This window comes from Polypterus senegalus, chromosome 3 (assembly GCF_016835505.1).
Source record: "Polypterus senegalus isolate Bchr_013 chromosome 3, ASM1683550v1, whole genome shotgun sequence".
Taxonomy (NCBI): Eukaryota; Metazoa; Chordata; class Cladistia; order Polypteriformes; family Polypteridae; genus Polypterus; species Polypterus senegalus.
The window spans coordinates 158716756-158744192 of NC_053156.1; the positions used below are offsets into that span (position 1 = coordinate 158716756).

Here is a 27437-nt window from a genome sequence, read left to right on the forward strand (position 1 = left end):
CTGTAACTCTTTGATTTTTCCATTTTTCTGCCATCAATGTCCTCAGTGTCAAAATGCTGGCCAAACATTGGGTCCTCTTTATGCGACATTGTAGCCCATTTCATATCTGAGGCTAGACTGTTGTTCTCTACTTTTTGAAACTGAACAATAGCACATCATTTGATTTTGCAGTTTTTGGCATTCATGTTAACTTGGTTATGAAGAAATAAATATACATTATAAACTCGCTAATGCTAGGAGTTTTTATGTTACCTGTATTACTATAGAGGAGCTACTTGTTGACCATTTACAAAATTAATACTGTAGAAGAAATCTTTTTGAAATTAATGCACTGATTTTTTCATAATCCAGCCATCCATTATCCAACCCGCTATATCCTAACTACAGGGTGACGGGGGGTCTGCCGGAGCCGATTTTTTCATAATTTATTACTAAAAATACTATTTATGATTACTAATCTGCCATTTCTTATAGTCGTATAGTTATAGTCATCTTATAGCTATAAATATAATATAAAAAATACTTTTTAAAAACCATGCTTATATTAAGTTAAAAAGTGTACGAAAAAGTAAAAAATAAGTCTCATTCGTCACTCGTAAAATAAAAGGTAGCCGCTTTTGCTGAGATTTACTAAGTATTTTTGAATGTTGATTATTGAAAAGCACCCATGCTTTATTTTTTACAAGTGATGTATGAGAGACTTATTTTTTTACTTTTTAGTACTTTTAACTTAATATAAGCGTGGTTTTAAAAGTATTTATATATATATATATATATATATATATATATATATATATATATATATATATATATTTTCAACTTTTAGTCATGGGTTTGTTTTAGTATAATTTTGTAATCAATATTTTAACACTTCTTTTTAATATTTCTATCCGTTACTAGCGACATCTGTTGGTGAAATCTTGAACTATTCTTCATATGAAAATTTCATTTCTTAATTAACATGGATTAATTGATCAATTAGTGAATACTGATTGTGTATTCATGTATTGTCATTGGAAGTGAGTAAGTGTGAAAAATTTCAAGTCATTTGGACAATAGGAAGTGGGTTAAATATCGATTAATTAATGTACCAGACAACAAACAGGTGAAGTTAAAATAAGCGTGGTAATAATAATAAAATGCAAAGCTGACTGACTCACTTATTCACTCACTTATCAACAAAAACACAAGTTAAAAATCTGAAATTTTGCAGGATGCTATATCTAGGACAGTTGGTATCCAGTAAAAAACGACATTTCAATATCAGTCTCCCGATCGAAAGCAACAGAAAAACTCCCAAACTCAAAAACCCTTTGACTGATTTGATTGAAATTTGGTGACCTTTTAGAAAAAAGAAAATTAGCCAACACTTTTATTTTTTTAATTTGTTGATATTTGTCAATAATAATGCTGTAGCGAGTGGGTTATTTTAAGGCACCCCATCTTTTTTCTGCTTGAATGCCAACAGCACCATTCACCATTAGTGTGGACAGACAAGTGAATAAGGAGAGGTGTCATGACAAAGAAAAAGAAACAGGATGATGTGAGGTTATTGAAGTCAGATGTGGTTACCTTATGCACCTTGAGTCCAGCTTCCAGGGAGGGAGAGAGATCTAGAGGAGGATGTGGATTCCTCAAGCCCAAAACAAGTCACGACTGACAGCGCTAGCGCAGCTCAGAAGAGAGAGGGGGTGGACACGGTACACAGTTCACGCATGTAACACCAAGGGGGAAACCCCCATTTATTATACCCTGAACTGCAAGCATGGCTCCAAGTAAGTCTTGCACATCCTTAAAACTCGCATGTAAAGACTTGATTTATACAGCCTCGCCTAGGGTAAAGAAAAATTCCAGCACCTATAATAAGCGTACATAAAGTTCTCTAAACTATTTTATTTTGTATAGGGTGCTGTTTGCGACTTAATTCATTCTACATAGTACATTCATCAAGTACAGAAACACACTGCATTCTGAAATGCGTTCACTATCTGTTTTATTAATAAATAGTCAACAAACCTTACTCATTTGCCAGTGTTTTCTCCCTCAGAGCTCAACAATACATACAATGCATGTTGGTATTTTGTCTCATGCACTATATGCAAACATTTACTGACTTGATTCTAATAGATCTGTAACAGCTACTGAAATCGATAAGGTTATAAATTAGTGTGTTTTATGCTGTAAACCTTCTGCCAGGTAAGAATATGAGCATTACTCTGACTCAGATTTTGGTGGGATGTTGTACTGAAAATCTTGAGACACAAATTGTTCTCCTCGTAACACAAACAAAGCTGTTCATTGGTATCTTACAGATAGGTTCCCTTAAATATAGATTTATATTCCATTGCTTTTTACATGAAATTCCATTCTCAAAACCACTTTGCCCAATTTCTGTCCTCCTGGCATTTAAGGAGGTGTTGGGAGTGCATTTTGATACACTATATATGTGTTTTAGTATAGAATAGAATCATTTCAAACATATAATTGACTGCATAGGACAACTAAATGTGGGGCCTGTAAATGTCATTGCTTTTTTGTAAAATATGATTCAATGTTCGAACTTTACTGTCTAGTTATGACTATGACAGCAGAAGAAAAAATGGTAGTTTTAAACATACAACTGGTGAAAAACATAAAAAGTAATACTTGAGTGAACAAATTAAAATCTTTAACATTTTGTAATAATAACCCATCTAATTTCTAAACCTGCTTTATCCTGAGCAGGGTTGTGAGAAACTTGACTTAAATGCTCAAAATTTCCCATTATTCAACTTATTACCTGTTTGAATTCAAAAGAAATGTTTCCTGTAAAATTCAGTTTTGCATCGATTATTGGCAGAATCTAAAGTCAATCACTGAGAAAAGCTGGAACTGATCTACTGCAGAAAGGTTTTATTCTTGACCATTTGTATGTAGCATATTCAAGACTAATATCTTCAGTGAACTAGTAATATTAGTCCCTGCTTAAAAAAACAAAAACAAATATTGTATACAAAAAAGAATAGTCAGCTACTGTACATGGTGCTTCTGATATATATATATATATATATACTGATATAACTGACAGCACTGTAGCTGAAGCCCGTTGTCTTAGGAAATCTCCCGTGTCAAGCTAGGTAACAACAGTCGTAATATAAACTTTAAGATAGTTTATGATATTTTATTTAACTTGATGTCAAAAGACCTTTTTTTTTTTTTTTTGAAGACAGTCATTTTGGGGCTGATGTGATTTCTACTTTTACCATCGATTTTTCAAAAACTGGAATGTTTCTGTGGGGTTTAATTGACTGTGCTGAGAGGAAGCTCTGCGTTTACAAATTGACAACATGGCTCATTTTACTGTGTCATTATGCTAGTTTCACAAAGTGACTTTTATTTATAATGGTCCTATTGTTTGTATATACTACAGAGAATTCCATATACTGGAACTATCCTTGGTGGATTCAAGCCTGGAGAGATGATAATTATCCAAGGAAAGGTACCTAATGATGCTGACAGGCAAGTTTTTAAATGTATCCATTGCACTGTTAATTTATTTACAATAGCAGCACATTGAATTAATGTTTAGTTTAGAATATATAATGCTCTTATAGTGGAATTTCACCTTTTTTGACATACAGACTAATTAATGGAAATGTTTTCTTAATGTGTGGTTGGTAGACTAGTATATCATTTGATCTTTTCTGAGCAAAAATTTTGTGAAACAAAATATCTTTTAGTCTCAATTTTGAACATACCCAGACAGTTTTGTCTTTTCATGTCCTCACATTTTAATGTTAATGGTCATTTAGTTGTATTTTCATTTTTTACAATCACAATAATTGTCTACAAAAAATGGCTTTTAAGTACTGAAAAACAAAAAATAATTTTTCATATTTTATGATGGCACCCGTAATTAGTGCCATCTATCCATGTTACATTTCCCAAGACCGTTGATATTTGTAGCCATGATTGCCAATGCTTTTCTTAACAAAACCTATTATAGCAATTGCAAGTCCTGATTCCTGCAAGGGAAAAAACACACCTCTTTAGACTTTGTAATTATTGTTAAAAATTATTTATACTTTTGAAGGTTATACAAAAGTGAAACTTTGAATATAAAAATAAGGAGTTCAGAGACATATCTATACATACATAATTCATTCCTTGCAAAACTATGATGAAATAAGCTAAAACATTTTCTTTTTTGCACCATTAGGTTTCAAGTAGATTTACAGTGTGGAAGCAGCATTAATCCTCGTGCAGATGTGGCTTTCCATTTCAACCCTCGTTTTAAGAGATCTGGCTACATTGTATGCAACACTCTGCAAGAAGAGAAATGGGGTCGTGAGGAGATTACCTACGAGATGCCCTTCAAGCAAGGAGAGAATTTTGAGATAATTATTTTCGCCTTGAAAGATGTTTTGAAAGTGAGATATAATTTCTTCCTGTGCTAGTTATACATCTTTTGGTGTAGATCTGGATTGTGGCATTTTAATAAGAAGCTACAAATTAATATCCCTTTCTTAGAAGGAACAGAAATATTTTCATCCGGAGCTTATTTTAAATAAATAAATTAGCATAGTGTTTATGTGTAATTCTTGAAATATTGCTTAGCAGGATTGTACTATCATGGCATTATATTCAGGATATTTAAGCCTTTAAATATTATTCCATTAAACTGCAGAATTTAACTTTTATGATGTTGGAAAATATATTTTTCTTTTTCAGCTTTTATTGTCATTTTTTATAGGTAGTTACTTTTATATGTTACTTATTTCATTGTAAAAAGTAATGCTGCAATACTTGCATATTTTCCTGTTTAATAATATCCTCTGTTTTTGCATGTTACACAATGAATGACCTTACAACCTTAGACAAAATTAAATATTACAGAAACACAACCTGAATGAACACAACAGTTTTTAAATTATTGCATTCTGAATTCAAGGAACAGTTATTCAAAATCCCTATCCCCATATGAAAAACTAATTGAGTCTGTATTTTCAACACTTAGTTGCAACACCTTTACCAGTAATACTAACAACTAAATGCTTCCTATAATTTAATCTAAGTTTTCCACATTGCTGTTGAGAAATTTTAACTTATTTGTCTTTGTAGATCAGCTTTATTTTAGTCACATTGGTAGGGTTACACAACAGCTCTGTTGGGTTTATATTCAGACATTTGACTAGGCATAGTCATTTTGTTTGTTTTGAGCCATTCAGTTGTAGACTTTCTTTTGTGTTTATATCATTCATTGTCTTGTTGCATAACCCTGTAATGTTTCAGGTTCATGGCACAGACAGACAACTTATTAAGGATATTGTGGTAAAGTACAGATTTTATGGCTCCTTCAGCAATGGCAAGTGTTCCATGTTCTGAGGCTGCACAGTATCCATACTTCATCACATTACCACCCCTGTGTTTTATTATAGGTATAATGTTCTTGCAGTTGAACACTGTATTAAGTTAATGTCCAACATTATGGGACCTGTGTCATCCAAAGGGAACTATTTTTGACTTGTCCATCCTTAAAACATTATTCCAAAATGTTTGGGGATCCTCTCATTTTGCAAATGAGCACTGATGTTGCTCTTGGATAGAAGTTTCCACCTTGCTCCTATCTCATGAATCTTAATTTTTACTCAGCCTCCTTCATGTCATGAAGTCATGAACACTGCCCTTTGCTAAGGCTACAAAGGCCTGCAGTTCTTTGTATTTTCTTTTGGGATCCTCTGTGACTTTTGTAGTATCTGTGCCCTTGGAGTAATTTGGCAGACTGGCCTCTCCAGATAAGATTCACTACTGTTTCATATGTTCTTAATTTGGATGTAATGGCCATCATTATAGTGCAGTGCAGTCCCAGAGCCATAGAAATGACTTTGTCATTTTTTTCCTGAATGGTCAGCAACTTCTTTTGATTGATGCATGGCAAGGGTCAAAATATAGTGAGGTTTACAATTAACAGGGCTGGCTACTGTCAGGTCTGCGTGTGCTTAGTTAGTGGAGTCTAATTAGTAGAGTGAGTAACTAAGTGGGGGAGAGTAGGGGGTGTAACTAACTTTACAATATAGTTGAAAAAAGTTTATTACTTAATTTCTAAATTCATACTTCATCTGTTTGTGTTATGTTTACTCTGGATCCCTTTATCTAACATAATAGTTTGTATAAAGATCTGAATCCATTTACTGTGACAAATATGTGAAAAAGTTGAGGATATCAGGAAAGGGCAAATATGTTTTGACAACGCTCTAGGTGGTAATTTCCCGATACAGCAGGTATTAACATGTTAAATGATTGCTCTATGAATATTTCCCCCCAAATACTAGTTTTATGATAAATTTTGCCAAAACTAATAAGCATTAATATTAGTTTGTTTTCAGATATTTCAGTTATTTATTAAATTTAATATTTAATTTGATTTACGTGAAAAGCATGCTTTTTGGTTAAAATGACCATGGAGTGAAATTGATACATGCTGACACAAGTAAGAGAAGAGAAGACATGTAAGAGAAAATACATTAGTAACAGTTTATACCATTCTTATTTAGTGTACACTAGTGTTCTAATATATATCCCATGTAGCGAGTGACACCTTTACAGCAATGCACAATGTGACAAGCGTCCTTATCCCAGTGATCTATTGTACATTTTACTAGGTCCACCTGGAAATTCAGGTTATTATCCTATTTAAAACTCAACCAGGAGTCTGTTTGCTATGCCCCGGATACTATAAAGTGTTGTCCCTGACAAAACCAATCTCTATTTTCAAATAGCTAGTATGTTTCTAAGTGTTGAGTATATCTTCTTGACCTTGTATAGAACTTGTCCTTATACATGAGATTTACGGCTGCATCAGCTCCTATTAATCTCTTTACACTTGAATGTGTCCATGCCTTTGAGATAAATGTATTGCTGCGTCTTTTGTTAGGAGAGAATCTGCTGTAAACAGGAGATGGTCCTAGATTACAGCTCTTTAGAGGATATAGGACTTTTTTATGTATAGGCCACATTTACTAGATAAAACTGCTTACTTTATAAATAGTTTCAACCATGCAAGTTTTAATATCCTGTATTAAGATAATGAAATTAGAAACATATCTTAAACAATAGAAGATTTTTTCACATTTCGGTTTCAATTCCAAGTTGTCTTTTTCTTTTTTTTTTATGCCCTGAAACTTCATGAAACCTTGAACACAAAGCATTTTTGTGTTGCATATCAGTGACTCTGTTTTGGTCATCCCAAATGTCTTCACTAAATTTTCAACTATTGGTCCCTATTTTAGTCCCAGAAATGTATTAACAGTGAATTTCATATACTTATTAGAAAGTTTTCACACAGAGAATGACCAACACATGGAATAAATTATAAAATAATGTTGTAGAGAGTAGGACCTTAGGGACCCTCAAAACTTAAGTTGATTTTATTTTAGAGAAATGTCTTGGATGTTAGTATTGGCAAGCTTTGTTGAGCTAAATGGTTTGTTCTCATCAAAAAAGCTTATATTGTTTCTAATTATCTTATTTGTATGTTACTGGACAACTAATAAAAATGAAGCTTTGACTGCTTGACCTCTCTTTCAACATAGTATTTAGTAAATAGTATTTGCTATTTTGATTAGATTTTGCAATCCTTCTTTTATATCTTCCATATTGGTCTGATAGCCTACAAGGTATGTCTATATCTACATCTATATCAGCTTCCCTCTCACTCTTAGTCTTTTTCTTTCTTCAGTTCTCTGATTTAATTCGGTATACCTACTGTCTTTTTATACTTTACAGATTGTTCTGGTAATCCCCAGATAGCATAAGAATATCTTTAATTAAACGCTCTGATTCTTCATTAGAGCTGTTGCTTTTTTCACCATTGCCAAATTAATTGCACATCTTACTTATGTACTGTACTTTTGTAATGATTGCAATTTTTGTACTTGTTATTTAGAAATATGTTTACACCCTGTAGCTAGCTATTTACTTGATTATTTTTTCCTTCTGTTTTGATATTGCGTGTTATTGTTAACTTAGGGGTGTTTACATTCTTTTTTTTTTTTTTTTTCCACGGTTGTTGAATTTTTTATTCTTGCAGGTTGCAGTAAATGGAAAACATGTACTTCAGTACAGACACCGACTGGCCCTGGAAAGAGTAGATACCTTAGGAATCTCTGGCAAAATTCATGTTCAGGCACTTGGATTTCTATCTGACCCTGTAAGTACAGTAATCCCTCGCTATATCGTGCTTCGACTTTCGCAGATTCACTCTATCGCAGGTTTTAAATGTAAGCATATCTAAATATATATCACAGATTTTTCACTGGTTTGTGGATTTGTGCAGACAATGGGTCTTTTAATTTATGGTACATGCGTCCTCAGTTTGTTTGCCCAGTTGATTTCATACAAGGGACGCTATTGGCAGATGGCTTAGAACCTAATTCAATCAGAGCATGTATTATATAATATTAACTGAAACTCCACAGTGATATAAGATATGCTTCCCACGCGGTACTTGATTGTTTGCTTTTCTATGTCTCTCTCACTCTCTCTGCCTGACGGAGGGGGTGTGAGCAGAGAGGCTGTTTGCCTAGAGGATACGGACACTCCTCTAAAAAATGCCGCTTTATCGCGGTGCTTCGGCATACTTAAAAACGCAAAAGCACGTATTGATTTTTTGATTGTTTGCTTTAATCTCGCTCTCTCTCTCTCTCTGACGTTCTCTGCGCCTGACGGAGGGGGTGTGAGCAGAGGGGCTGTTTGCACAGAGGCTGTTTGCTTAGAAGATACGGACGCTTCTCTAAAAAATGCCGCTTTATTGCGGTGCTTCGGCATACTTAAAAGTACAGAAGCACGTATTGATTTTTTGATTGTTTGCTGTTCTTCGCAAATTCTCTGCTCCTGATGCGCGCACTCCTTTGAAGAGAAGATATGTTTGCATTCTTTTAATTGTGAGAAAGAACTGTCATCTCTGTCTTGTCATGGAGCACAGTTTAAACTTTTGACTAATGGGTGTTATTTCATGTCTAGACGGCTCTAATAATGTTAACAGTGTGGGAGAGTTTATAAGGGCTTAAAATATATAAAAATAACCATACAAACATATGGTTTCTACTTCGTGGATTTTCATCTATCGCGGGGGGTTCTGGAACGCAACCCCCGCGATCGAGGAGGGATTACTGTAATACTTTTGTTTTAGTAATTATAATACCGTTAACCGTTTTTACATCAATAAATGGGTCTTAAAACTCATTTCTTATGGACAAATTACTATATTAGTTACTAATATGGTGAATACTATATATATCATCTTTCACATTGAATAATATCACACCCCTCAGAAAACTGAAATTATTTTAGGTATAAATAGGTTAGTTAGATAACACTTGACTTGATTTGTGCTTTATGAAGGCAAATGCTGTTTACTCAGACCTGATCTTGTGTGAGGGATGTGGGATTCTGAATCAGAATGTCATCTTTCACACTAATGGTAAGAGTTTTGTGTGTTTTTCTTGATTCCTGCTCCTAATTTTATTTTAATAAGGACCAATCAACCCTACTTTTTATTATTTAATTTTATATTACACAAACTAGCCTATGCTTACTACTGCTACTGTGTCTGACAAGGTACTGTTGATATAGGATATGTGTTATTAGGTGTGGACCTTACTTTCTTCACAACAAGTATATGTTGATCTCAAGTTCAGATTGAAGTGTAAAACCATTAATAAAGGAGGCTCTCCAGCAGAGGTTTGACTTCACAAGATTTCATAAACATTAGCACATGCATGGTGTTTCTGCCATCAGTGGAAATAATGGCCTCATTTAGGCAAGCATTCTTTTGCAACTGTGTTCTGTTTTTTTGTTCACATTGATATTGTATTAGAAATTGTGTGTTATTTGTATCTGCTAACAAAGAAGGAAAAAGTACTTTTTAAAAGAAAGTGGATCATATGTTTAAAAATAATGTAACGGCATGAACTATCTCTAGCATGGCTACAGCTCAGCATAGATAATGTATCAACAAAGTGGAAAATATGGAAATGCTTGCAAATTCTTCTTATTATATTAAATTATACATTACTAGCCGAAAACCGCCGTAAGAATAGGAACGGAAAATGGTGAGAAAGGAATTTAGTATAACAAAGGCTTAGGAAACCACCGTCGCAGTATAACGAAAATAGCAAGGAGCGAAACCAATGCCAATAGTCGAGAGAGTACCTTGCTGTAGCAGGCTATAGAAAACATAAACATACTGTATATAGATAGACGCCGCTTTCACTGTGTTGCCCAGTCGACACGATAAGTCAGCACGTCCGCCCTATTGTGAGTGGTAAAAGTACCATTTAATCTAATACAGGTAGACGTGGAAACCGGGTTTTCTGATGAAAAAACAATACCGTTTTAACAGTGTCGTTTACATATAACAGATTTTGGCGAATCGTTTACATGCAATTATTTATATTCATTTATACACCAAATGCGTGCGTATCCCATGGTCTTAGAGTTGGTGAGTGAGGCTGTCTGTCTGTCTTGCGTGCACTCTCTGTCTTGCTTGCCCTTAGTTAGAGTTGGCAGGCGGGGCTCTGTGAGTTGGCGATCGTGGCTCTCTGACTTGCGTGCGGTGTAAAGTCCACGTGGCTCAGAGGTGCATGTGGACTTTTGCACAGATGAAAGTGACTTGAGGCTGTGTTTGGTGAGTTGTTGCGTGCCTTGGGACGGTTACAGTTGGCGTGCGTGGCTCTGTCATACGTATCCCATGACGCGGTAGGAGGGCTAGAGTTGACGGGCAGGGCTCTGTCGAGCGTATCCCATGGTCTTGGAGTTGGCGGACGGGGCTCTGTCTTGCTTGAGCTCACTGTCTTGCATGCCCTCAGTGTCTTGCTTGCGCTTAGTGTCTTGCATGCCCTTAGTGAATTATATATATAGATTATTAAAAGGATTATTTATTGAAAGCATGTTTGTATTTTACATTTTTTCTTAAAAATTTAATTTCAAAACTGATTAGTGACATCAAAGAAGAAATAATCTAGGGTAAGCCATATTTTCTAAGAAAACTAACTGTAAAAAACTATCTTTTAAGTCAGTCCTTAAAAATGCAACATCTGTCACACAGGTATAAAGTTTTGTGCGTGTTTGTGTGGTATTTATAGCTTTCAGTGTTTATTGTGCTGTATTTTAATTTTTTTTTTCCATTTTTAGATGTCTGTATCATCATCCTTTGAAAGTAAGAACACAGAAGTGGCTAAAGAAAATGTAAGGATTAACTTGATTATTTTTCATAGGCATCTTCGTTATTTATATGAATTTCTGCTGTGATCAAAGGGAATTATATTGATAGGGAGCAGAATGCAAAACTAATTGTTGGACTGAAATTTTAACCTTTATTGCTTAAATAACAACAGACAAGAGTGTTAGTCTTCAATAAGCACACCAGTTTGAATGTGAAATACTTTACTTTCAAACATGCAGAGAAACACAAACTGAAGGAGAACTGCAATACAAACACCATAACACCAAAACTACCAATATTCCACGCATGCCCACAAGGAAGATACATTGCTTGAAAGGGGGCAACAACAATAATTCAGTATTAGTATGTTTACCTTAATTATAAACTTAACATCCATCCATCCATTATCCAACCCACTATATCCTAAATACAGGGTCACGGGGGATCTGCTGGAGCCAATCCCAGCCAACACAGGGCGCAAGGCAGGAAACAAACCCTGGGCAGGGCACCAGCCCACCGCAGATAAACTTAACAATCTCCCCTTTTTTTGATTTTTTTTTAATATAAACCTGTAAATCTTTTAGTTTAAATGCCATATCCCATCACTCAAAGCTTTCAGCAGCATTAAGGCAGATGCACCCTTTTTTTGTCAAACAGTCAGACAACTGCTCCTTTGTAGCTGACCAAAGTATTTGGCCAATTCTACCAGAGTGTAAGAGTTCTTTTATAGAGCTGATCTCCAATCTCAGTCTTCTTTCTTAGACACATTTTGTAGATTTGATGGCATTCACAAGAGAGTAGTTGTCAGTGATACAAGTAATAGGCAAAATGTATCTGTCTGCACAACCTTTATATAATTCTGAAAACAGAGTTGCAAGAAACATTGCATTGTCAATTCCATCTGCCAAAGCAAGTGTTTCTCCTGCAAGAGTGCCCCGAACAATCCTTCTTATCCTTTTCGATTGCCAACAGAGTGGTAAGAATTTACCTCCTTTGCCCATTAATATTAAGAAGTGTCCACCTTGGGTACCACCATCAGCCAAATTCCCAAGAGAAGCATCACTAAACAGGACCAATTTTAAATGAGTCGTCGTGCCCTAAATTTTTAAATTTTATTGTAAAATGTACAGACTTCAGTTTCCTCATTATTTTGTTTGTTTCATGGATGTTTTGTCCATAGCATACTTCATGTTGGATGCTAGGTTACAGACCTCAAGCATCACGTCTGGCCTGCTTTGCCGAGCAACCCATAGAAGCTGACCTATTTTTGATTACAGTTGATCAGTTTCTGTATTTTTAAGTTGTGCTTCCCGTTGCGGAGCTCTTGAAGAATCTATAGGAATAGGACAAAGGTTTTTAATGTAGGTTTGCTGCTGTAACTGTATAACTCCTCCAGAAGAAATCACCTGTATGCCAACATAACAACAATTATTATGTTCCTCCATGTCACGTCCAATTTGGATTTTAAATAAGGAATTACAGTTTCTGCAAAGTGTTTTGAGCCCCCCCAAATAAAATCATCAACATGAGAAACAAGAACTTCAGTTGCACTGCTGTTTACTCATAACTGTTAACAGATATTTTAAAAGCCATACTTTCAACTTCATTCCTTTAAAAATGGCAAATGATAAAAATTAAACAAATATTTATGAGGCCTTAAAGCTATGTGTAGAAGTACATTCCTTCCATTTGAAAACTCATTGGTTAATTGCACATCTTGAAATGTACTAATGGAGCATGGAAGCCCAGCCCTGTAGGGGCCCATGGCCACCGCCAGGCGGCCCCCCGCTCGTGGTCTGGTGGAGGTACAGGCCCTCCTCCGGTCCTACTGGGCGTCTCGGCCGGATGTGGCAGATGATGGTCTGGAAGTGGGGCGCCGCCTGCCCCCTACCCGAGGCCACCAGCGTAACCAGGACAGACGCCCCCTCGCGGTCTGGAGGAGGTACAAGCCCTCCTCTGGTCATCCTGGTGCCACACAAGATATGCTTATAAATGATGTATTTGAAGTTTCAGCTATAAGATTATGGGGATGTAGAGCTGAGTTTTCTGCTCATTGGTGTTTTATAGGCATTATTTTTAAATATATTAAGCTTTTATGTTTTTATAGCTTTTAGGCTATATAGCAGAATAATTTTAAAGCAGATTTTAGCTTTTCTTGTCGAGTGGCCACACATTATGTACTGTATGTTACTTTTTCTTTTGCATTTAGATATTTTTCGTACAATGCAACATTAAAGAGTGTCCTCTTTGCAGCAAGATACGTTTGCGCTAGCATTGATTTAATTATGGAAAATTAAGTACATGTCAGCTGCTACATCCTGGGCAGTGGCAATATAACCTGAACATTGTAGGGGCTAAGCTAGATTTTAGGTTTTTACCAGACTCCAAGAATATCTTAATGGCTAATTTTGTGTGACAAAGATTTTTATTTGCCATGATTTGCTTGGTTATGGAAATAGTGTGCTTTATATTTTTAGCTGGATTGAACCAATCTGCCTCTGTTGTTTTTATTATTTGTAAAGGCTGTATTCAATTTAACTTGCCCTTAAGATATTTTTATCTAGAAAAATGCTATTTGTGCCTGTTAAAAGAAATCTTTCATAAGAAGGGTGGGTTATTTTGTCAGTTCTTTTTGCATTACTGGTCTTGCGTAAATACAAAGTGTTTCCAATGTTTGCTCCTCAAGGAAATATTCAGTTTCTCTTTTTCAAAAGGACATATTCTTAACATGTGCAATTTGCAAACCTTTACGTGCAGAGAAATATTGTTTTTGTTATGTTATTAAATATACTATGAATGTGGCAGTTGTTATTGGTCTCATAAGGTCATAGCATTTATATAATTTCCTTAACATTTGGCTTGGGATTTAGTAACAGTTTTGCCCCTGACATTGCAGATGATCGTAGTGAAAAATGTGGTTTAAAAAAAACTGAAGAGTAAATAGAAAAGTAATGCATTTTACTGATTTCTCTGAATAAAGAAAATGGTAGGAAGATCATTTATCAAAAAAACATTTGTTTTATATTTATTTCTTTGGCAGACAATCCTTTTACAGCCTCCTGACTATGTAAGTGTTTTTTCCCTTTATAAATGTGTAAATTTTTATACTGTCTTTTATTGCCCTTGTTGTAATAAAGAAAGGAGGAAGCTTAAAAATGAACCCATTACCTATTACTTCCAATATTATCTTGATGTTAACTTCCAAAGCATACTCTGCCAGGACAACACACAATTTCATCATGTGTTTTGTTTACAATGTCATCTTCTTTGAGTCCAGCATATCTTTTGTTCTAAAATCATAACTTCAAAATGTTGTTTTAATGTTTTTCTTTACTGTTTTGTTTTGCCTATTACTTTTCTTTGTTTTTCTTTGCATTAGAATATATTATATAATAAAGTTTCCCCCCATCAATTGCTTTGTCTCCCGTTGTCATTGTTTCTACAGTTGCACTGGTGTAGAGCTTTGCTGCTTTTGCATCTTTACCTTGCTGTGGTAAACGATTTGATAAAAGTAACCTCTATGTATTCTCATTTGTTCATACATCAGACAGACATTAACTTTTTTGCTGACATATTTATATTACTGAATTTTAAGTATGAATTATATTTTTACTGTAAGTTTGTGTTATACTTTTGCTCTTTTTTTTTTTTTTTAACATCCAACATGTAATAATTGGATGCTGCATTTATTCACACCGTTAACCAAAAAGTTTATATTACATGTAACGATTTCTTCACTTCAGCTAATCATAATTAGGTAATCTAAACAAGTGATAAAAAGTTTTTTTTAATTTTTATAATTACTAACAAATGATTCATGTATGTGTTGCATATTGTATTGAGGTAAAAATCAGATTGGAATGAGTGTACAAAGTATTGTTAAGAATACAAGTCCTTGTGTACAGTAGATGCAGGCATTTCAAATGTGCTAATAATTGGTAGGATCAGGGCATGTAAAATTGATAATGCTACCTAAAGGCTGCTTTTTTATATCGGACACAGTGAAAGTTATCCCAGTCTACGCTATGGATGAGCAACATGGCACAATTCTACTGTAGTTCAGAGAAAACCTTTAGTTGAGGAAATACTTTAATATTATTTTAATCTGAAATGTACTAGTTTACAATAGGCAAAAATGTCTCTAAAAAATTGGAAGAGTCCTGTATGTGGCCACGTGCATAAGAAGTAATTTATTTTTCCAGTTTCTACATTTATTTTTTATTTTCTTTATTTTTAGACACTTCCCTACAAAGGGATCCTCAAAAATGGAATGAGTCCAGGGCAAACGATTTCAATAAAAGCAGAAGTCAGTGCATATCCACATAGGTAAGTACAGAAAAGGGTGTCTTTGTTCAAAATGTGTAAAACGTAGAGCTTCAATAGTTCTTATTTCAAAGTAGTCATTTGGGAAAAATTGAAAATTTTACAAAAGTATTAATCACAATATTTTATAATCCATTTTTATTATTCCATCTTTTACAATAGTTACATACTTTCAAGTTTTAATTTGAAAATACAACATTTACCCATAAAATGTTGTTGTTGTGTCTACTAATTAACTATGTTGAATTGTGTTGAACTGCTGAAGAGAAAGCAGTTCATGCCTTTCCTGGTAACTTTAAAAAGTAAAACTACAGCATTTGTTACCTAAAAATAGGCATGGCAATAGTGTATTTGATGTATTATGGTGCCGTTTTGTACACAATTTCAATTCAAGGTCACTGTTTCAAAAATATTATAGTATTGCCTGCCTAATGGAGAGAATCATGTGTGCTTTACTGTTACATGTACAGTGGGAACCACTCCTGCAGATTATTTTTTTTTGCTGGGTCAAAAAATGCAGAAGTTTAGTTCATTTGGATTATTGCACAAAGATAAAAAATATGTAAAATGTACATACTTTTTTGTTCATCTGAGTTTAAAAATCACTCATCTTTTGCCAAGTTTTTCTTGTAACCAGATTTTTTTTACTCATTCACCCATCTGTCACCTTAAAATTATCCATATCCAAAATCATAAGGCATGTTTTTAATTTTTCATAACCAACAAAACCAAACAGAAGAGAGCATTCCTTAATTTCAGACAGCAGAACAGGACGTTTGTGTTAACTTAGTTTTTCAATTTCTCAATAATATGTGCGGTAGTAAAATGGCACTTTCCTGCAGGGCCTACTTCATGTTACTATATATATATACTATTTATTATGGGGAATGTGTATGTGAAATAGTGTGCAGCAGCTTCATATGGTCTATGTTTCACTCTGTTTATATTAAATCACTAATAACAATTGTAAGCATTGTAAAATAGTATGTTTCTGTGTGCTTAAAAATGTATTGATATATTTTTTTACATTTCTCATAAAACTGTGTTCTGATAGATGACTCTTCACACTTATTTATCTAGAATTATTTTCTTGCCAAAGCTGACATATATTATGTGACAAAAACATTGAATCAGATATGGAAACTGTCCATTTTTTCCACAATTTAATATTTTTATAATATGACATGCAAGTAGGAGTCTCCAGGCAAACCAAAATGCAATAAAAATAACTAAACATGTCACTGGCCTAATTTTGAGAAAAAATCCATGTGTGGTAATTCAAAAATCTTAATTTTAATCCATTCTTAAAACCTGGTAAAATTAATGAACTTCAAGCCTTAGAGGAGTTGTCTGAAAATGTAGTTGTATTAATACACGAGTACACATTTTTTTTGTGGAAACTTGGAATGAACTGGCTACCCAATGGCACAGATTTGTTAGAGAGACTCAATGGTCTCACATTTACTGTCAGATTTCTTATGTTGTTATATTCATTTAATATTTTAATAAAAGGTGAGTTTTTTTAAATAATTTATTCATATTCACATTTTTCTTACAGTTTTGTTGTGAACTTATGTTCAAGTGATTCCACTGATATTGCTTTACACCTGAACCCACGTATGAAAAACAGTACTTTTGTAAGAAATTCATACCTGAAGGGATGCTGGGGATCAGAAGAATGCAGTCTGTCAAAATTTCCCTTTGTGGTAGGACAGTATTTTGAGGTAAATGATTCGGTGTTTTAGTTATAATTATTTTTCCAAGTGCAAAATGCAGCAATCTTAACCGCTAAAATATAATAATCATCTATGTAAAAATATGACTAAAACCCAGGAGAAATGCAGCCTTGCTTCCCATGTAATCAGCCTTTTTAAATTGTATTTTTGTCGTTTCAAAAATGTATGCACCCAGTTGTGTACTTTCCTTGTTCATAAAAACCTTTCTAGTGTTTGGTTCTAATGAAATAATGCAACTGTTATTTTTTCCTCTTTCACCCTAAGGTTTTTTTTTTCTTTGTCTAAATTTGCTCATTATTTTAAACACACTGCAATATTTCTAGCTCTGATCGGCCACTTTTATTCACCTGTGTTTATTCACTGACTGAGTGCCTTATTGTTGATTCCTCCATTGTACTCCATTTCAAAATAACAGTTTTGAAGGGTATGGCCTATATAGTTCAGTTCTTTCTCCCTCATGTGAACTTGGCTCAACTCTACTTCTGACTCTGAATCACATGGGGATGATGGAGAGATCTTTTTTTAACCTTAGACCCAGAAGAACTTCTGGCAAATCTGCACTGTAATCTGAAAGCACTTTTGGGTCAGGCGGAACTTCTCCTGATAGAGGACTTAGCGTTGCAAAAAACAATCAAAAGCACACCTTGAGAGTCTGCGCATTCACTGTTTCATGTAACCGAACAGGATAGACCACTGCACGTTGAAAGTCAGTGCATAGTCGGAGAAAGTCCTTGCTGTGGGTTGAGGGATGGGGCGGAGTGCAGGGGAGCGAGGTGCAGAGTTCTGAGGAGCGTGCACATACACGGGCGAGGTTAGGATTTCAGACCCACCCATGTAACATTATTTGCGTTTGCATAGTTAGATGTGGACTGCTTGGAGTTTGTTGCCCCATCCCATCTTTTTTGCTGCTGTGGTGAGATCTGCCAAAGCACTTCTTTGTTTTCCTCTCGAAATGATTGGTTCATTAAATGCTACGTAAACTCCAAAATACTAAGTTATTGTAATTTAGAATGAGTTTCTTTTTGCTGTCTTCTGTTTAACACTTTGGTGTTAACCTGGTTCGAAGCCCATCTTATATATAAACGCCTGCGCGTGGAAGTGTGTGTGTGTGTGTCTGTCTGTCCGGTCCAGAAGTGCACTGACAATTTCAATAGTTTCTAGGAACCCGGGCTTTTTACAAGTACAGGCTTACACAGCCAGTGAACTGTAATGATATAGAGATACATTAACAGTTCAATTTAACAAAACCCGCTACAATAATAATGACAGGATCAAAGCCATTACAATAGCAGCTATGACAGAACTCATGGGTATGGAGACAGAGAAAGACAACCCTACCCCAAGCCCCTCAACTGCTTCAGCTCGTCCTGTGGCTACATAGGTTTGAGCAGGTAATGACACTAGGGAGGGAGCAAAAAAGAAAAAACGTTTTTATGTAGCAATTTAAAAAAAATACAGGAATTCAGAGAAGGTCAGCCTCTGCACACTGCCATTGATAAAGAGGTCAATAGCTACTTTGATACCTGAGGTGGGCAGTCATATAAATCCACTTGAGTGTTGGAAAACACAAGAAGAGCATTTGCCCAAATTGGGGAAACTTGAAAAAAGTACCTATGCACCCCTGCCTCAAGCAGCCCTACTTAGAGCACTTTCAACACAGAAGGAAATGTTGTGACATGTAACCATGCTACTCTGAAGCCAGATGCTGTGGACAGACTAGTGTTCTGTCATGTTGCACAGGTATGATAGTTTTGCTAAGTCCAGTCACTGAGGAGATTTATTTTTGGAAAGAAATTGCTGTAGAGGGTCACACAGCAACTAAGTGAGTGACTGTCTCTTCAGAGGTTCTGCTTTGCCGACATGCCTGCCTCTCTTGTGTATCACCGAAGGTGGAGCTCTTACCCCGACTCCACCTCTCACTTCCGGGCCGGACAGACACACAAACTTCCACGCGTAGACGTTTATATATAAGATTGTTCTCTTCACCTTTCTATACCATCAAAGACAGCACCTTGCAATGTTTCCTGGCAACTCCATATATATTCATGCAACTAATACTAATTGTCAGAGTATTTATAAAACTTGGGGTCATTGATACTGTTCAGGTTAATAACGGTTGTCTTATATCTGCACACTTAAACCTAAGTAGGAAAATCATCTGCTTCAAGTGTATTTATGCCTACTAGCGTAAATTCTTCTGTCCCCTTTTTAATTTTGGAAGAGACAAAAACAAAATTGATGTACATTGCAATGAATGAGTCACTGTAATGAGTGTGTATGCATTTATACAGAGCATTACAGTTCTTCTGTCCAAAATGTTCATAATCCAGTGTTGCTGTGGATCTAGTGATCCATTTCAGCAGGTACATTTTGTTGGTTAATGTTAGTAATATTCTGCTTTGGCAGGGAGTTTGTTCATCTTTTAGGTAATACTAGCCGAAGCCCACCATAGCATACGGCGGCGTAAGAATAAGAACGGAAAATGGTGAGAAAGGAATTCAGTATAACAAAGTCTTAGGAAACCACCATCACAGTATAACGAAAATAGCAAGGAGCGAAACCAGTGCCAGTGGTCGAGAGAGTACCTTCCTGTAGCAGGCTATGGAAAACATAGACATATATAGATAGACTTCGCATTCACTGAGTTGCCCATTCGACACGATAAGTCAGCACGCCCGCCCGATTGCGAGTGGTAAAAGTGCCATTTAAACTAATACAGGTAGATGTGGAAACTGGGTTTTCTGATGAAAAAACAATAACGTTTTAAACAGTATCGTTTACATACAACAGATTTTAGCGAATCGTTTACATGCAATTATTCATATCCATTTATACACTAAATACGTGCGTATCCCATGGTCTTAGAGTTGGTGAGCGGGGCTCTCTTTCTTGCTTGCCCTTAGTTAGAGTTGGCGGGTGGGGCTCTGTGAGTTGGCGATCGTGGCTCTGTCTTGCGTGCGGTGTAAAGTCAACGTGGTTCAGAGGTGCATGTGGACTTTTGCACAGATGAAAGCAACTGAGGCTGTGTTTGGTGAGTTGTTGCATGCCTCGAGAGCGACGTTGGACTCGGGAGGACTGTTGCAGTTGTCGTGCGTTGCTCTGTCGTGCATATCCCATGATGTGGTAGGAGATTTAGAGTTCACGGGCGGGGCTTTGTTGAGCGTATCCCATGGTCTTAGAGTTGGCGGGCGGAACTCTGTCTTGCTTGCGCTCACTGTCTTGCGTGCCCTTAGTGAATTATATACTGTATATATGTATATATGTGTGTGTGTGTGTGTGTGTGTTTTTTCTTTTTTTTCTGAAACACCATACCTTAAATTATTCCATAAATGAGCGACTTTTCTTTTTATTTTAGATCATCATTTATTGTGATACTGATCAATATAAAGTTGCTGTAAATGGAGTACACCTGCTTGATTATAAACATAGAGTGAAGAGCCTGGAGAGCATCAACCAACTGGAAATAAACGGAGATATCATGTTACAGGATGTGAAAATATGGTAAACTAGCAAGTGCACGTGTCTTATCCTAATACCTAAAAACATTTTAGAATGTACAGTAATCTAAGAACATTCCCCTATTTTCTTACTGAAACTGCATTCTTTTTTATGTTACCATTTTCTACATTATCTGTGTTTTAAAAAAGAAAAAGTTTCCATTAATGTTGTTTTCTAATGAACCTTCTATAACATTATGGTGCACTCAATGATTTTGAATGTAGAATTTACTATCTATATGTAACAAATATAGTTACTGTACAGCGTTTTTCTGTTATTACTACTCAAGTAATAATTGATTTAAAAGAAACCAGGCTTATCTGAAATTTGGGAATACCCACATCTCGAAGAGCTAGTTGCTCTTGTGTATAATATGTAATATGCTGCTATTTCTACCACTGAAATTTCCTTAACTACTTTCTTAATCTGTGTAACAAAAAAAAACGGTACAATTATACCTATGTATAATAAATGATTAACAAATGTATTTGCTCTTTTTCTTTTGCTCCCATTTGTGTTTTCAATGAATCATAATCAAAGAGAAAGAAATGAAGACAACTATAGTAACCTAGAGTATGTAATGTAGTTATAAACCATTATGGTATGCTTTCTGGGCTATTTCATAGTTTTGGCATATTTTGAGCTCTTCCTCCTAACTCCTTAAAATATGTAATCTCATGAGGGCCTGAACCTTACGTGGAACTTTAGGCATAAAGGACAGAGTACCCAAGAGGGAGGGAGAGAGGAAACGTTCTGTCTGGACACCGAAGACGCATTCACTGCAACAGCCTGACCTGAGTCAAGATAAGCTGCCTGGGCGACGAGCCTTCTTCATCCCTCCATTGCACAGATGTCTCCTTTGATGGTATTTTTCAGCATCCCTATTCTTATGGAAAGTATTGTTATTAAGTTTTTTGCCTTTGAAATAAAGTTGTATTTTTATTAGGGTCTTATACATGATTTTGCTATTTCTTACATTTCATTTATATTCTTGTTCTGTGTTTTTTTTACCAGCATGATCCTATTTTAAAAAAAAAACGTTGCTTTGCTGTACATTTCTATACTTTGTACGCCTTGAGGGACCCAGTTAATAAAATAAATACATGGCACCTTGTGTGGGTAGATAGCCATTTCTTTCCCACAAAATTAGCTACTAAGAGCATGGAAGACAGTATTGTGTACCAGTATCTAGGGGACATCCAGGGACACCCATGTGGATGTTCTGACCCGAAATTCTGACTGTGCAGTGTGCATCTCTTGATATCTACTCCATTAATAAAGAAAAACATAAAGTCTTTGCTACTAATAGTAGATGGATTTTAATAGAAGATGGTAGATGGATAGATGATTTTTACTTGACATGCGTCTAAATGTGTCGATAAGCCCAAGCAGCAAGCAGACTGCTATACCACCCCTCCATACCCGCTGCCTCAGAACGGGCAAGAAGTTCTCCCAGTTCCTGCCTTGATTGATTATCTGGGAGTGAACTACCCAGAATTGTAAAAGGAAATAATTTGATGTGTGTTTTGTGTCTACAACAATCTATGTAAACACATCGTTAAAACAGAAATGTTTTTCATGTTTTAGTAGTAAATGACAAAATGATTTAAATTTTGTAATCTCATGAGGGCCTAAACCTTACGTGGAACTTTAGGCATAAAGGACAGAGCACCCAAGAGGGAGGGAGAGAGGAAACCTTCTGCTTGGACACTGAAGACACATTCACTGCAACAGCCTGATCTAAATCAAGATAAGCTGCCTGGGCCTGGGATGTCTATTATACAGACACAAACTGTATAATATGTGAAGGCTGTTGGCCAAATATCAAATAAACACTTCACAAAAGGTGCAAGTACAATACAACAGCTTCCGTGATGTAGCGGTAAGACCTGCAGACTTATAATCCGGAGGTCGTGAGTTTGAAACCAGCTCCCTGGCAAATTTACCATTTTGAGTAGGGAGCTGCTCTTATTGTTAATATTATACAATAAAAGATGTGGTAGGAGATTTAGAGTTCACGGGCGGGGCTTTGTTGAGCGTATCCCATGGTCTTAGAGTTGGCGGGCGGAACTCTGTCTTGCTTGCGCTCACTGTCTTGCGTGCCCTTAGTGAATTATATACTGTATATATGTATATATGTGTGTGTGTGTGTGTGTGTGTTTTTTCTTTTTTTTCTGAAACACCATACCTTAAATTATTCCATAAATGAGCGACTTTTCTTTTTATTTTAGATCATCATTTATTGTGATACAGATCAATATAAAGTTGCTGTAAATGGAGTACACCTGCTTGATTATAAACATAGAGTGAAGAGCCTGGAGAGCATCAACCAACTGGAAATAAACGGAGATATCATGTTACAGGATGTGAAAATATGGTAAACTAGCAAGTGCACGTGTCTTATCCTAATACCTAAAAACATTTTAGAATGTACAGTAATCTAAGAACATTCCCCTATTTTCTTACTGAAACTGCATTCTTTTTTATGTTACCATTTTCTACATTATCTGTGTTTTAAAAAAGAAAAAGTTTCCATTAATGTTGTTTTCTAATGAACCTTCTATAACATTATGGTGCACTCAATGATTTTGAATGTAGAATTTACTATCTATATGTAACAAATATAGTTACTGTACAGCGTTTTTCTGTTATTACTACTCAAGTAATAATTGATTTAAAAGAAACCAGGCTTATCTGAAATTTGGGAATACCCACATCTCGAAGAGCTAGTTGCTCTTGTGTATAATATGTAATATGCTGCTATTTCTACCACTGAAATTTCCTTAACTACTTTCTTAATCTGTGTAACAAAAAAAAACGGTACAATTATACCTATGTATAATAAATGATTAACAAATGTATTTGCTCTTTTTCTTTTGCTCCCATTTGTGTTTTCAATGAATCATAATCAAAGAGAAAGAAATGAAGACAACTATAGTAACCTAGAGTATGTAATGTAGTTATAAACCATTATGGTATGCTTTCTGGGCTATTTCATAGTTTTGGCATATTTTGAGCTCTTCCTCCTAACTCCTTAAAATATGTAATCTCATGAGGGCCTGAACCTTACGTGGAACTTTAGGCATAAAGGACAGAGTACCCAAGAGGGAGGGAGAGAGGAAACGTTCTGTCTGGACACCGAAGACGCATTCACTGCAACAGCCTGACCTGAGTCAAGATAAGCTGCCTGGGCGACGAGCCTTCTTCATCCCTCCATTGCACAGATGTCTCCTTTGATGGTATTTTTCAGCATCCCTATTCTTATGGAAAGTATTGTTATTAAGTTTTTTGCCTTTGAAATAAAGTTGTATTTTTATTAGGGTCTTATACATGATTTTGCTATTTCTTACATTTCATTTATATTCTTGTTCTGTGTTTTTTTTACCAGCATGATCCTATTTTAAAAAAAAAAACGTTGCTTTGCTGTACATTTCTATACTTTGTACGTCTTGAGGGACCCAGTTAATAAAATAAATACATGGCACCTTGTGTGGGTAGATAGCCATTTCTTTCCCACAAAATTAGCTACTAAGAGCATGGAAGACAGTATTGTGTACCAGTATCTAGGGGACATCCAGGGACACCCATGTGGATGTTCTGACCCGAAATTCTGACTGTGCAGTGTGCATCTCTTGATATCTACTCCATTAATAAAGAAAAACATAAAGTCTTTGCTACTAATAGTAGATGGATTTTAATAGAAGATGGTAGATGGATAGATGATTTTTACTTGACATGCGTCTAAATGTGTCGATAAGCCCAAGCAGCAAGCAGACTGCTATACCACCCCTCCATACCCGCTGCCTCAGAACGGGCAAGAAGTTCTCCCAGTTCCTGCCTTGATTGATTATCTGGGAGTGAACTACCCAGAATTGTAAAAGGAAATAATTTGATGTGTGTTTTGTGTCTACAACAATCTATGTAAACACATCGTTAAAACAGAAATGTTTTTCATGTTTTAGTAGTAAATGACAAAATGATTTAAATTTTGTAATCTCATGAGGGCCTAAACCTTACGTGGAACTTTAGGCATAAAGGACAGAGCACCCAAGAGGGAGGGAGAGAGGAAACCTTCTGCTTGGACACTGAAGACACATTCACTGCAACAGCCTGATCTAAATCAAGATAAGCTGCCTGGGCCTGGGATGTCTATTATACAGACACAAACTGTATAATATGTGAAGGCTGTTGGCCAAATATCAAATAAACACTTCACAAAAGGTGCAAGTACAATACAACAGCTTCCGTGATGTAGCGGTAAGACCTGCAGACTTATAATCCGGAGGTCGTGAGTTTGAAACCAGCTCCCTGGCAAATTTACCATTTTGAGTAGGGAGCTGCTCTTATTGTTAATATTATACAATAAAAACATACATTTGATTTGTGTCTGTAAAAGCCGGTGCAAATTTATAGTACTTGTAAAAGTTAGTGTTTTTTTTTTTTTCTACTTTTATTCTCTCAGTCACGATCATGATACAGCATTCCCCCACCCCAGATCTCACACTGTTAGTTTTTATTTGAAACTGGGAATGACTAGATGTGAGTGGTGTTTTGAGACAATGGAACTGAAAATTCTCTTATTTGGAGGGATAAAAGCTGACACACAAATGCTGATGAATCTGCCTTCTTCGTATCTCAGCTTCACTTGAATTTTTTTTTATTCAGTTTTATTGAGTGTTGCTGCTCACGTTGAATTAGTATGCACCTTATGGTCCATGATGTCAAAGCTACCACTGACAAAAAACAGAGACAAAGGTATATATGATATTTGGAAAAACTCATTTTATGACCTGTATAGTACATCTCGGAAAACATTGTTTCACTGATGCAACATTATTCATATTCTTTTGCACTCTTTCTTGCACGTGTAATCAGTAACCACGTACTTTTTTTCCCCGATCTTGCCAGTGTCCACTTTTGGGCACATGGGGTTGTTTCTTTTGTACTCCAAGACATGCAGAGGAAAGAATAGTACAGAGAGGTCAGTTCCACGCTATAGGCAATCATCAAATTCAAATGTTAACAGTTCACATACAACCAAGCGCCGTCCTTTTTACATTTACGACGTGTACCTGTTGCAATGTACACACTTCTCTCTATGTTGTGGTTACTATTACACTGAAGGGGCTGGGGGGAGCGGAGGTCTTGGAACAGAAGCTTGTCGATGTTGCATCCTCTTTTGCTTTATCCATCACCTTTTCTTGCAAGAAGCGACGATGAAGCTTCTCTGCAAGGTGAGCCATGAACACTCCTCTTTTCTCAGTGGTCCATGTGCATGACTTGTATAGTACATGTGCGTTGGTCACTGCCAAGTCAAGCTTGTTGTAGCACAAGCAACTGGCCACCTGCATGCTCCTACCACACTGAATAAGCTCACGCCTTCTGATGTACGATGCCAATGCAACACGGAGAAAAAAAGAAAGACAAATATATGTGACATTTTTATGACCTACAGTAAATAGTATCAATCAGAAAACATTGTCGCAGTAATGAAGTATTATTTGAAAATGAACAGCGTCAGATTTTGGGGGTGGTTTTGCGGGGGATTTCTACTGGCGCTGTTAGAGTAAGATCAAAAGGGGGGGGGGGCGAGGAGAGCGTGAACGTGACTGAGAGAATAAGACTGTAAAAAAGCTAACTTTTAGAAATGCCATACTGTATATTTACAGTTCATTTATGTTATTTTCGTTGGCTCTGGTAATTCTAATGTTAGTGTTTCCAAGGTCACGAGAAAGACAAAGAGTCATTGGAAAGGTTTGGGGCAGCCACCTGTATAATATTTCCCGTCTGCAAAATTGATCAAAAAAGAACAGACATGTTCACATGACTGAGTCCAAAGCAGAACTGACTTGCTGTCTTCAAATGGCGAGCTTTAAATGCAAGTAGAGTTAGTGACGTCATCAGGGCTGGACCTGAAAGTGATGTCATTGGCTGCCCCGGAACCGGGCGGGATTTCCCGAGAATGGTCTGTAAAGAATTGAGAGAGAGAATCAATGCACTTCACCGCCCCCTGGTCATGCGTGGAATTACTTTTATTCAGGCCCTTTAGTTGTCTCCTAATCACGTGCGTGTGACACCACAAAAATGGAGAATTCTGTGTCCTATTCATATAACTTTATCTTAAATATTTAATGAAGTTAAGGCAGTTAAGTACGAAATGTAAATGCTTTCTTTTTGATCACCACATTATTAATTGTTCAACCAGGGTTGTTGCCCTGGCTTAAGTTTTTTTTTTTTGGTTATTTAATCTTTTTCTTATTATTTTAAATATATTTTTTTATATCATGATGTTTTTTGTATGATATCATTTTATTAATATGGTGGGGCGGCATGGTGGCTTCCTGGGTCCTCCCTGTGTGGAGTTTGCATGTTCTCTCTGTGTCTGCGTGGGTTTCCTCCCACAGTCCAAAGACATGCAGGTTAAGTGCATTGGCAATTCTAAATTGTCCCCAGTGTGTGCTTGGTGTGTGTGTGTGTGTCCTGCGGAGGGCTGGCATCCTACCCGGGGTTTGTTTCCTGCCTTGCGCCCTGTATTGGCTGGGATTGGCCTCAGCAGACCCCCGTGACCGTGTGTTAGGATATAGGGGGTTGGACAATGACTGACTGTTATCTATTCTGCCTCTTGTTTGTGGAACCTAAGAAGGCAGGGCCACCTTATTAGGCCTCAGAGTTGCTGG

At 36.1% G+C, this 27437-nt stretch overlaps 1 protein-coding gene across 2 annotated transcripts in view; it reads left to right on the top strand.

The window, feature by feature from the left end:
- lgals8a (galectin 8a) overlaps positions 1–24087 on the top strand; it is a 33332-nt gene extending 9245 nt beyond the window's left edge. The window contains exons 2-9 of one of the 2 annotated variants that reach the window (XM_039748134.1): positions 3410–3498; positions 4199–4409; positions 8069–8188; positions 11173–11226; positions 14244–14270; positions 15441–15529; positions 17085–17250; positions 22992–24087. In XM_039748134.1, the coding sequence (XP_039604068.1) occupies positions 3410–3498; positions 4199–4409; positions 8069–8188; positions 11173–11226; positions 14244–14270; positions 15441–15529; positions 17085–17250; positions 22992–23141 (906 nt within the window). In that variant the 3' untranslated portion in view covers positions 23142–24087. Of the gene's footprint in view, positions 1–3409; positions 3499–4198; positions 4410–8068; positions 8189–11172; positions 11227–14243; positions 14271–15440; positions 15530–17084; positions 17251–20617; positions 21714–22991 lie in introns of those variants that run through there. The other variant, XM_039748132.1, reaches the window with a different exon arrangement.
- Positions 24088–27437: the final 3350 nt, after the last annotated feature.